Source organism: Chiloscyllium plagiosum, chromosome 7, assembly GCF_004010195.1.
Source record: "Chiloscyllium plagiosum isolate BGI_BamShark_2017 chromosome 7, ASM401019v2, whole genome shotgun sequence".
Lineage (NCBI taxonomy): Eukaryota > Metazoa > Chordata > Chondrichthyes > Orectolobiformes > Hemiscylliidae > Chiloscyllium > Chiloscyllium plagiosum.
Window position 1 is genome coordinate 67,391,625 of NC_057716.1, and position 13,021 is coordinate 67,404,645.

Consider the following 13,021-nt stretch of genomic DNA (forward strand, 5'->3'; position numbering starts at 1 on the left):
CACACAGAGGGTGGTACATGTATGGAATGAGCTGCTAGAGAATGTGGTGGAGGCTGGTACAATTGCAACATTTAAGAGGCATTTGGATGGGTACATGAGTCGGAAGGGTTTTGAGGGATATGGGCCAGGTGCTGGCAGGTGGGACTAGATTGGGTTGGGAGATCTGGTTGGCATGGACAAGTTGGACCAAAGGGTCTGTTTCCGTGCTGTACATCTCTATGACTCTATAACATCATCACCTACAAGTTCCCATCCAAATCACACATCATCTTGACTTGGAAATATAACACCATTTCTTCAGTCCTACTGTGTCGGAATCCTGGAAATACTGCTTTCACAGCATTGTGCGCCTACCTAGTCTCAGCACATTGAGCTTTTGTGAAGGTTCTGAGCAACAAGAAGGTTTAGTGGGTGGAGCATGTGGCATGAAAAGTATAACTTTACTTGGGAGGAAAAAAATGAAGTTCTCTATTATTGAATGGTGCATTCTTTTGAAGGGAGGGAATGCTCAGATGAAGGAGTTGATTGGCAGGATAAACCTGTGATCCTCATGGTCTTGATACACCTTTTAAAAAGTAAAGTGAAGTTTTGTGTGAAAAGGTAGAGAGAACACCAAATTTGAAGAAGTGACGTGTAGCAGAAGGAACACAGATTTTGGAATATGGGAACATATCAATGAATACGTTAGTACAAGAAATGTGTCCTGGATCTTCCATGCTAAGAGCAGAAGGCATGGATGACAATGCTTCCAAGATCACACCCAAGAAAGACCACATTCATCAGATAGGGAAATGTGTGGAGATGACACACCAATGTGAAATCCTACGAGAGGATTAAAGATGGAGCTAGGATACTGATGCACATGTGTAGAAGTTAGTTGTTCGTGGTGAAGTAGCTAATGGGCTGGATGTTGTGTTGAAGCTGCACTGAACAGATCCCAGACAAGCTCAGCTACCTGACTAATAGCATGACATGAAATGAATAATGTGGACCTGAGATCACGAAACATCTTTTAAACAACTAAGAAACTGACTTCATTGAGAAACCGATTTTAAAAGCGCAATAGTCTGAAGGAACTATGCAAAAAAAAAACAGGGATTTTGAGCTTAAATGTTTTTAGTTATTGGTTACAGTAAGAAAAACCTAAAAAGTGAAGTTGTTGTGTTGCTGTTTTCAGCAATTAACTTGATTTTCAAAATTTCTTTTTAAACCTCATTAATCTGAAAGGTAATGTAGCAGATTTTCTTGATGTGCATTGTCGAATGCAGGTCAATAACCAACTTTACGGACCTCAATCTGAACCAGTACATTGTAATATCAGCATTTGAGTTACTATAAGAGATCAAATGATTCCTTAACAACAAAAGCAATCATCATACCCCTGAATCAGTGGTAAGCATCCCTATATAGCTACATGCGTGCGAGACATGCCGCAACACAAACGTAATCAAGATAATCTTTGGATGCCTAAACAATGCTTCTGCTAGCTGGATTACTTTGGAAGCGCCCTGCAGTACTCTCCAATGCACACATCATAGTTCATATTTTCGGTTGCATCAGCACAACCTCACAAGGGCACAGCCCTTCCCATCAGAAAATATTGAAAGTCAATTAATCACCCATGCATATTCTCTTATTGCCTATTTTCTGTGTGCCATCACCTGGCCTAGTGCTCCTTTGCAGTATTATCTCAGTTGATGCCCCATGGCTGGCATAAAGCCGAGAGACCTGGCTTTAAAACTGTACCGTCATGCTGCTGCAATGTGGACTGCTAGGTTGACAGGCAATAACAAAGGCGCTGTAGAGTGGTAGTGGAGAACAATAGTCATCATTTTTTGCATATTCAGGCAACTTGGAGCCACTCCCATGCCCTATAGCAAGTACATTACCAACTCAAAATCTGGAACGTAGATTTCTGGACTGCTGTGAATGCGTGCAAATCCCACAGACTACTGGCATTCTCAGTTGTGGAGGTAGTAGTCTGAATTAATAATCTACTGGAAGCAAACTGGCCTTGCACAGCTTTAATCTGAACTTCCATTATAACACTGAGCCTGAATGATTTCTACTTGGAGTGCAACAGAAGCAGATACCAGCATGCATCCTGTTTAGGTTATAATGGAATTAGCCACCACTTTATTGTGTGGTGTACACCTGCAAAATGTATAATAATGATGTATAATGATGTGTCACATGATTACATACAGCAATCTGGAAACAAAAAGACACGCTATTGGTATGTGAGAGGAGACATTCAACTACTACGCTGTAAATATAAGAATCTTAAAGAAGGCAACTGGGTAGAATTTTGGAGACTAAAGCTACTTAAGTCCACATACCTAATACATTTTCATGATAAAGCCCTCTGTGAAATTGGTGCCAGACTTTACACTTCAACAGTGATCACAGAATTTCTGGCAGGCTTGCCAAGACACCAAATATTTCGGTTTTCCATACACAGTTCCAAAGTGCTCCACTCTGTCCTATGCAGATATAGTGACAGGGAGCTGGGGCTTGCACCACCTCTTCATTCTGCTGCAAGGCCATTTGCAACTGGTGTCTCATCACATGCAGATTGCCTTTCTAAGCTACCCTCTAAAGCATACAGCCTAAGGATCTGAGTTCGTTGCTGTAACTAATGGTGCTTCTTTATCATTCATCTCTTCTTCCTCTACTATTTCTCCTACACCATTACCCGGCTTGGATCCAGTTCTCATGTCTCCTGCATTTCAGTTAGTCAAGGGTAAGATTTTGGCAGTGGGAGCAGGAAGAAACACATCCTTAATAGTCTACAGCTTGTACCTCAGAAAAGATTGAGGCACGAGAGTGAAGCAGGTTTCAACTCCATTGTCAGCCATGCCCTCAGTCGTAGCCACTGGTGAATACCGATCTCCTTGCACATAGAGATACAACCTGCTTGGTTTCTCATTGGTTAGGTGCAACTCGTGCCACTTAGGTTAATCAGACATCACAATCTTTATGCCTGTTTTTGGTCCCATCCTACCTTCAGCGAGTGTACAAATGAACACCCTCACAAATCTTGCATATGGGAGAAGGTGCTGAGGGTGAAGAAAATCACCCAACAACCTATTTAGTCCAGTAAAAAGTAGTAAACTAGATTAAGATGTTTATAGAGGATTCAGAAATATTTCAAATTCTCAATATACCATATTTAACAAGCTCAAAGACTAAACGACTAGTCAGATGTATTTACCAACACTAGTTACTTACGTGTGGTAAAGGAAACCGTAGCTGAGAAACATTGACACCATTAATTAGTGGGCAGGTGAATCTATTAGGCAAGACCATGTAGGAAGCAATAGTATCAATAATCTTTGTGTCTGACAATTCACTGAAAAGAAGAAAAACAGCTTTTAGAAATGGAAAAAAAGCAAAATCAAATGTGAACAGTGCACTATTTTAGTATTCCCATCACAAGAACTAGTGAGCAATAAGTCACCTTTTACATTTTGTCACCTCTCAAACCTTTCCCAGAACACCATTCTTGAATCCTTCAATCAAGTTTGCATTCCTATTGCAGTACTGAAAAATGTGTAGCAATTTCAAAATCAACATTTGAAACTGAGTATTATCCACCTCAACCTGCATGTAGCCTTTGACATTGTTGCTAACATCCTCCTCTCCAATGCCTTTCTCCTGCCGTTCAGATGGATGGTCTACTCGCACTAGGTCACTTTTTAGTAAAATTGTATCCAGACAATCATCTACAATGACCTCTCCCAGTGCTGTGTTATTACTTCTGATTGTGCAAGCAGGCACAGCTTATTATGATGGAAAGATGGAGCATTGCGAATGATCATCAACTGGTCCAGTAATATTTTAAAGAAAAAGAGTAAATGGTTTCTTCACTCTGGCACAACTCTTGCACCAAATATGGTGATTCACAACCCTCAGCATATATTCTGCTCACCAGAAATTGTGATTCTATTGGCCTTGCAAAAAACAGGATCTTTCAGTTGCTCTCCCCACAACAGTCATGAAAATGCTGAATTTGTACCACAAATACAAAGTAAACTCATTACATGAAGTTCAGGCAGCTATTTCATAGCTATTTCCTGTTTAAGAGCTGATTAACAGCCTTGAAAGATTAATACAACATTAAGAAGCTTTTCAACTTTTCTTCTTTCCCTCAATCTATCTTTCTTTCACAGTTTCTCTTGCTGTATCTAAATTTAACTCTAACTTAACCATTTCCAACCCTGTCATCACCAAGGTCCCCAGCTTCACTAGACAAACTGAAGCTTCAGCAATTTGCAGCACAAAAATAATGAAGTATGCTAGAAAGATTCAACTCATGGGGCCTTGTACCAATTATTAAACATATACATGCTTCATGTTAATCAATCTCCTGCTTCACCTTAACCACTTTGCATATAAATATATTTCTCCATGAATAGTTGCTTCTAGTGTAGAACTTGAGTATTGCAAAAACAAAATCTGAAGCTTTGTCAATAATAATGCCAATACAATTTTTTGTAATGTAGAAAACAAAACAGCCAATTTGTGCATAATGCTAATAGAATGTGGTGCTAATCATCTTACTTTTAAAAAATATATAGTGGCGTGGGTTAAGGGATAAATATTGGACAGGGAGCTGATGAGATCTTCCTTGCTCTTCCTCAAAGCCACAATGGTGTGTTTGATTTTCATCTGCCCTCTCAACTGGATGTAATATTGAATATGACTGATAATTTGACAACAGTATTTTGGCAGTGCCATTTGTACGTAAACTGTCTTATTGCACTTCTGAGAAGGATACAAAAACCATATTGGCAATACTTCGTTAAATTCTAATTATTGTCGAATTATTTGATCAAATATATTCTCACTCAGGATCTGAACATTTCTCATTTTAACCAGAAGATGGCAGTATTTATCACCAATCAGTAAAGCATGTGCCACCTCAACTTTGTACCAATAGCTTCACTTCAACTTCAAAACCATAGAATCCCTACATTGTATAAACAGGCCATTTGGCCCATCCAGTCCATACCGACCCTCCAAACAGCATCCCACACAATCTCTAACTCTGCATTTCAATGGCGAATCCACCTAATCGGCACATTTTTGGATTGTGGGAGGAAACCCACACAGACACGGGGAGAATGTGCAAACTCCACACAGTCAGTCACCCAAGGGCGGAATTGAACTCAGGTCCCTGTGCTGTAAGGCAGCAGTGCTAACGATTGAACCATCATTCTGCCCCTTGGAGCATTTATTGCAAGATACATTTTCAATTTCTTATAACAAATATTTTGGCCTTGCTTATTGGCGTTGTCAATTAATACCAAGCATTGGGATGTTTTACACTGTGTACTCAAAGTGCTTCAAATCATTTCCAGCATTTTCACAGCAAACACTTGGAGTAGGCTTTCGCCCCATCAAATCGGAGGTAAATTCAAACTCTTGTTTTAAAGTTAATGCAATGTATGCTATTAAAAACTAAATAACGAGGGAGATTAGTGAGATCTCTGAATTACTAGTTGAGCCAAGAGCTAAGTGGCACTGGGCCATAAAATTAAAGAGGTAATTGCATGGCTCAAAGACTGATATGGGAAAAAATGGTGTGAATTCATAGAATATTGGCACCAATACTAGGGTAGCAGGGAACTGTTCCAATGGGAGGGGCTCCATTCTAATCACATGGGGATCAGATTAATGCAGAATCGCAGAAATAGGGCTGTTGATAGGGCTTTAATCTGAATAGCGGGGGGGTTGTCAATTTCATAGATGATTATAAACATTGAAGATAAAGGAGAAGGTACAATTGCAGGGCTGATTGTTACCCGAAAATTCAAGAAGGGACAGAATGTGTGAATGTCATACAGTACCAAGGAACCATAGAAGTGTAGGGAAATTAGATTATAGAACAAACTTAAAGGCTTTATACCTTTTTGCACAATTCAGGATAAGGGAGATGAACTGACAGTGCAAATTGAGATAAATATGATGTCATAACCAACATGGTTACCAGGAGATCAAAACTAGGAATTTATCGTTCAGGAAACGTGGGAGGGATTGAAAAGGTGGTGGGTTAGCACTGTTAATACAAAATAAAACGAGGACAGTTACGAGAGATGATCTGGGATCAGATGATGTAGAATTCATTTGGGTGGAAGGAAAAAAAAAGTAACGGAAAGAAGACATTGGTAGGAGTAGTGTATGTGCCCCCAAACTGTAGCCACTCAGCGGGAAAGGCTAAAAATCAACAAATAATAGGAGCATGTGAAAAGAATAGAACAATAATTATGGGTGGATTTAATCTTCGTGTTGATTGAGTTAATCAAATCAGAAAGGGTAGCTATGACAACAAATTCATAGAGTACATTAGAGATCATTTCCCAGAGCAATGTGTTATTGAGCCAACTAGGGAGCAGGCTCTTGGATCTGGAAATGGGTAATGAGACAAGTATAATAAATTAACTCAGAGTAAAAGATCGCCTAGGAGGTAGTGAACATAACATGATGAATATATTATTCAGAGTGAAAAACTTGGATCAGATACAACTGTGCAAACTTTAAATTAAGGGAATTACAATGATTTAGCTAAAGTGAACAGGATAGATAGATTAGCAGGAATGACAATAAGCAAGCAGTGGCAAATATTTATGATATTTCATGAGTCTCAGCAAACATCCAATCTAGTAAGGAAAGATAAACTAATCATGGCTAACCAAGGAAGTTATGGTGAGTATTACGTTGAAAGAAAAAGTATCCAAGGAGGTGAATGTCAGTGATAGCCACTAAGACTGGAATAAATTCTTAATCCAGCAAAGGAGGAATAAAAAGATAATAAAGTCAGAAAATCAACCAGGAGGGCAAAATAGTGAGGAATAGAAAAAAATACTGATAAGGAGAGCTTCCTTAAAATATACGAACCATAGGCCCCTTAGAAAATTAATCTGGGGAGATAGTTATGGAGACCAAGGAGATGGTAGAGGAATTGAAACAGATATTTTGCATCAGTCTTTACGGTAGAAGATATTTTAAACATCCCATTCATACTAAATAATATAGGGAGTAATTAAGGAGCATTACCATCAGTAAAGTAGTAGTATTCGACAAACTAATGGGAATAAAGGCAGATAAATCCCCTAGTCCTGATGGCTTGCATCCTAGGAACCTAAAAGTAGTACCTGAAGAAATAATGGATGCATTGGTTTTACTTTATCAAAAACCATTGGATTCTGTAGTAGTATCAGAGGATTGGAAAACTGCAAATGTGACACACTGATTCGAACAGTGAGGGAAGCAAGAAGTGAGTAATCATAAGCCTAACATCTATTATTGGAAGAGTATGGAGACCAATTATTAAGGAAATAACAGCAGAACAATTTGAAAATCATAGCCTAATTAAGCAGAGTCAGAATGGCTCCATGAAAGGGAAATTGTGCCTGACTATTAGAATTTTTTGAGAAAGTCACAACCAGAGTGAATAAAGTGGAATCAGATGATGTAATATATTTGGACTTCAGAAGGTGTTCACCAAGGTAACTCAAAATGTTAAGAAATAGGAGCCACTGTGTTGAGGTAATATATTGGCACAAATAGAGAATTGGCTCATGAGAGGTGATGTCATGGAAACATTTTGAATTCTTAAGGGGTATGACAGAGTAAATGCGGAGAGGTTGTTTTTCCTCACGGGAGAGTCTAGTACCAGATGGCATCGCCTCAGAGTAAAAGGGGTGCCAATTTAAGACCAAGATGAGGAGGCATTTCTTCTCTCATAGTTTTGAGTGCCTATGGAACTCTTTGTCACAGAGAACTGTGGGGCTGAATCCTTGTTTATATTTAAGAGGGAGAGACAGATAGATTCTTGATCAGTACTGGAATCAAGGGTTACAGGGAAAGGATAGAAGTGGACGTGAAGAATGGATTAGCTGTAACCCTATTGAATGGCGGAGCAGGCTCGAGGGGTTAAACAACCTATTCCTACTTCTTACGGTCTTATGGAGCTTGAAGGCAAGAGCCTGAACCCACATAGACTGAAGGAAAAGACTGAAGTTCTTTTTTCGTTCGTAAAGGACATATATCATCTACTGGTGGCAGGACAATTGCGAGAGAACCTTAGTAAATGTACAGAAAGGAATGGACATTCAACATGGATCTGTAATTGGCATGTTAACTTATGCAACTTTAAGAATATGGCCAAGAATGTAGGGAATTTAGTATTTGTACTGGAAAGAAAGACTGATGAAATACCAAAATAAATATAGTGAAGTTTATAACTTGTGTCAAACTAGGTAACTTGTATCACTATTTTAACTACTTAGGCAGCTTTCTTGCATTACAAAAGGTTAACCTCCTAAGGCTGAAGGGCACATGGAAGCTGAGGCTCAAGTGTCTTTTATACCCAGTTAGAGGAGGAGCATTTTCTGCAGAACCTGAAACTCATACTCATAAAAATGAGACAAAATTATATAAGTGAAAGCTGTTGATGTAACTCATTTTCAGAAAGTGAACTTGCAAACAGTTAGACAGCAAATGAGAAGTTTTCATTTTCATCTCCTAGACATTTCACTTCCTGAAAATTAGTTGAGTGAGTCTCCTGCTCATAACAGGATCTATTAATTTTCATCTCGTGCAGTGTAGATGCAAGCAGTATGGATAGGTCAAATATAGAAAGTAGAATAAAATAATAAGTGAAGGCTTCTGGGAAATGTCCTAGACAGCCATATTTGATGACCTTCTCCACTCTTGTTCCATGTAAACATATGATTTTGGCATAACTGTATGAATGCATGAAAGGTAGATCAGACATAAAAGTGGAATTTGGAACTCAGTCAGATTAATCATAGTTTGAATGGCATGACAGATGATCAAAAAGCTGAATGGCAGATATTTGCTCCTAAATCCCATGTTCCTATTTTCAGTATGTGAATAGAAAGCAACAAGGAAGGGGGAAGGAAACTGTTGGAAATGGATAAGCTAGGGCAGTGGGAACAACTAAATGAAGTAATACATCAGAGAAAGAAAATGTAAAAACGTAATCATTACTGAAAAGTAGAAGCAAAGAATTACTTAATATGTAAATATACATGTCACAAAAAAATGACTGTGCCAAGAAACACAATCATAAGAGACAATGTGAAATTCTGGGGTTATATAAAGATACAAAAGCATATTGGTTGGCATTTTGTCACCAAGAATACAACAAGATAGCAGATTGAGAAAATACATTTTGAAGACAAATGAGGAACATGAGGATTGTACAAAAGTGAAACAGTAAACATTAAAAGGCAAAAATCTAACAATAAAATGTGTTCAAAATTTCAAAGAGATGGGGTAAGTAAAAAGCCAAAACTAACCTTGGTCAGTTAATAAAAAGTGGGAATAAATTTTAAAGATTCCTACAAGGACAGATGGGGCAGATGAAATACTTCATTCATACAATTGGATATCATAAAGTGAAACGCATCATTAGAGGTACTTTAAATTACTTACTGTGTGGAAACAGGTCCTTGAGCCCAACAAGTCCACACGGACTCTCTGAAGAGCAACCCACCCAGACCCAATCCCTTACAATTACCCCTTCACCTAACACTACGGGCAATTTAGCACGACCAATTCACCTAACATGCACATTTTTGGACTGTGGAAAGAAACCAGAGCACCCGGTGGAAACCCACACAGACACTGGGAGAATGTGCAAACTCCACACAGATATTTGCCTGAGGTGAGAATTGAACCCGGGTCTCTGGCGCTGTGAGGCAGCAGTGCTAACCACTGTGCCACCGTGCCGCCACATATTATTGATGTCAAGTCAATCATCATAATAAGATGGAATTAAAAATAATTAAAACAGATACATAGTAAAAATATATGGAAAAATAGCAAGAAAATAGAATTGGTACAAGCAAGATGGGCCAAATAGTAAGTGGTGATGTGACAATGCTGTTCCTTTAACAAAGTAATGTTGTCCTTGGTTTTTTTCAAAAGTGGGTTGGAAAAGGCAGAGTGTCTAGGTGAAGGCCATTTTGATGATAGCTCACAGATACTGCCTAAGGCAACAAGCAGTGTAAATGCTTTCAGGTAGTCTTTTTTTCAGAAAACAGTTGTACAATGAAAGGGGAGTGGCTAGTTCTCCCATAGAACATTACAGCACAGTACAGGCCCTTCGGCCCTCGATGTTGCACCGACCTGTGGAACCAATCTGAAGCCCATCTATCCTATACAATTCCATTTTCATCCATATGTTTAGCAATGACCATTTAAATGCCCTTAAAGTTGGCAAGTCTATTACTGTTGCAGGAAAGGCATTCCATGCCCTTACTACTCTCTGAATAAAGAAAATACCTCTGACATCTGTACTATATCTATCACCCTTCAATTTAAAGCTACGAACCCTCATGCTAGCCATCACCATTCGAGGAAAGAGGCTCTCGCTGTCCATCCTATCTAATCCTCTGATTATATGGTCTCAATTAAGTCACCTCTCAACCTTCGTCTCTACAATAAAAACAGGCTCAAGTCCTCAGCCTTTCCTCATAAGACCTTCTCTCCATACCAGGCAACATCCTAGTAAATCTCCTCTGAACCCTTTCCAAAGCTTTCACATCCTTCCTATAATGCGGTGACCAGAACTGTACACAATACTCAAAATGCAGCCGCACCAGAGTTTTGTACAGCTGCAATATGACCTCATGGCTCTGAAACACAACCCCTATACCAAAAATAAAAGCTAACACACCACATGCTTTCGTAACGACCTTATCAACCTGGGTGGCAACTTTCAGAGATATACACCGAGATCTCTGATCATTTACACTACCAAGTGTCTTAACATTAGCCCAGTACTCCTTATTCCAGTTGCTCCTTCCAAAGTGAATAACCTCACACTTTTCTGCATTAAACTCCATTTGCCATTTCTCAGCCCAGCTCTGCAGTTTATTTCTGTCCCTCTGTAGCCTGCAAAATCCTTCAGCACAATCAACAACTCTACCAACCTTAGTGCCAACCGCAAATTTACTAATCCATCCTTCTACAACTTCATCCAGGTCATTCAAAAAAACAAAACAGATGCTTGTGGTACACCACTAGTAACTGAACTCCAGGATGAACATTTCCCATCAACTATCACCCTCTGTCTTCTTTCAGCCTTCCAAACCACTACATCACCGTCAATCCCATGCCTCCATATTCTGTGCAATAGCCTACCTTGGGAACCTCATCAAATGCTTTACTGAAATCCATATACACCACATCAACCGCTTTGCCCTCATTTGGTCACCTTCTCAAAGAACTCAATAAGATTTGAGGCACGATCTACCCTTCAAAAAACCGTGTTGACTATCCCTAATCAACTTATTCCTTTCTAGATGATTATAAATCCTCTCTCTTTTAACCTTTTACAACACTTTATCCACAACCGATTCCTGAAGAAGGGCTTATGCCCGAAACGGCGATTCTCCTGCTCCTTGGATGCTGCCTGACCTGCAGCGCTTTTTCAGCAACACATTTTTCAGCTCCACAACCGAAGTAAGGCTCACTGGTCTATAATTACCAGAGTTGTCTCTACTCCCCTTCTTAAACAAGGGGACAACATTTGCAATCCTCCAGTCTTCTGGCACTATCCCTGTAGACAATGACGACATAAAGATCAAAGCCAAAGTTTCTGCAATCTCCTCCCTGCCTTACCAGAGAATCCTGAGATAAATCCCATCTGGCCCAGGGGACTTATCTATTTTCACACTTTCCAGAATCGCTAACCCCTCCTCCTTGTGAGCCTCAATCCCGTCTAGTCCATTAGCCTGTATCTCAGAATTCTCCTCAACAACATTCTGAATTAGTGGTGCTGGAAGAGCACAGCAGTTCAGGCAGCATCCAAGGAGCTTCGAAATTGACGTTTCGGGCAAAAGCCCTTCATCAGGAATAAAGGCAAATGAAGGGCTTTTGCCCGAAACATCGATTTCGAAGCTCCTTGGATGCTGCCTGAACTGCTGTGCTTTTCCAGCACCACTAATCCAGAATCTGGTTTCCAGCATCTGCAGTCATCGTTTTTACCTCCTCAACAACTTTGCCAATATTCACACTGGAAAAACACAAAAAATATTCATTCAGCGCTTCCTCTAATCTTCATGGACTCCACGTACAACCTCCCACTACTGTCCTTGATTGACTAGATTAAGATTAGGGACATTCTTTAATTCCTGATATACCTATCCCAGTTCAGAGATTTTTCTAGTATGATTTAGTATTCAGCTGGTGGCTGAGAGAAACAGCTGCAGTGGAAAAGGTTCCATGTTTTAGCCAATGATCCATGGCTAATCCTCCCTACAATCTCTCTGACCTGTAAGAACCTGTCTTTGAATTTATCTTTTTACTAAGGGATGTGTTTATGGGATGTTGCAGGAAATCAGAACAATTCTTTGTTAGGTTGCAGGGATATCGTGTCGGTCAGGTTTTCAAATAATAGGTCTTTTGCTTGTGTTTCATTTGATAGTCTGTAAACAAATTCTGTTTTGTTTAAAACTGAATAGTTTGACCACCTGCATCACTCCTGTAATATCCACCTTACAGCTGCTTAAAAATAACTTGAGAAGTTAGGTTCTGGGCTACCTTCTCGAAATGTTTTGAGGGGGTCTGGCCTGGTCTATAACAATGTTTTGATATTCTACACTGCCACCCAATCTCCCACTTTAAGAACTGTGCATCTCCACTAAAGTCATAAATAGAAACGTCTGTTGCCTGACAAAATAAATTAATGATTGAAACAAATGAAGGAAGGAAAACAAATGTATAATTAAGAATATTTAGAGTCAGGTGTGAAGCTAAAAGAAGTCACTTGCTTCTTGGCCAACAGTACAATAGTAATGGTGTAATTGATGTAATGGTGTTACAGTTAAATAAAGGTAATTATGAGGGCATAAGAGAAGAACTGACGAAAATAGACTGGAAGCAGAGCCTAGCAGGGAAGACAGTAGAGCAAAAATGGCAGGAGTTTGTGGGTAAAATTGAGGACACTGTACAGAGGTTCATCCCCAAGAAGAGAAAGATTATC

At 39.4% G+C, this 13,021-nt stretch overlaps 1 protein-coding gene across 1 annotated transcript in view; it reads right to left on the reverse strand.

The window, feature by feature from the left end:
• The window catches only part of LOC122551676 (extended synaptotagmin-3-like), a 141,892-nt gene that overhangs the window by 31,996 nt on the left and 96,875 nt on the right, over positions 1 to 13,021 (reverse strand). Inside the window, exon 8 of the mRNA XM_043693985.1 lies at positions 3,232 to 3,352. Coding sequence (XP_043549920.1) covers positions 3,232 to 3,352 — 121 coding nt within the window. The remainder of the gene's footprint in view (positions 1 to 3,231; positions 3,353 to 13,021) is intronic.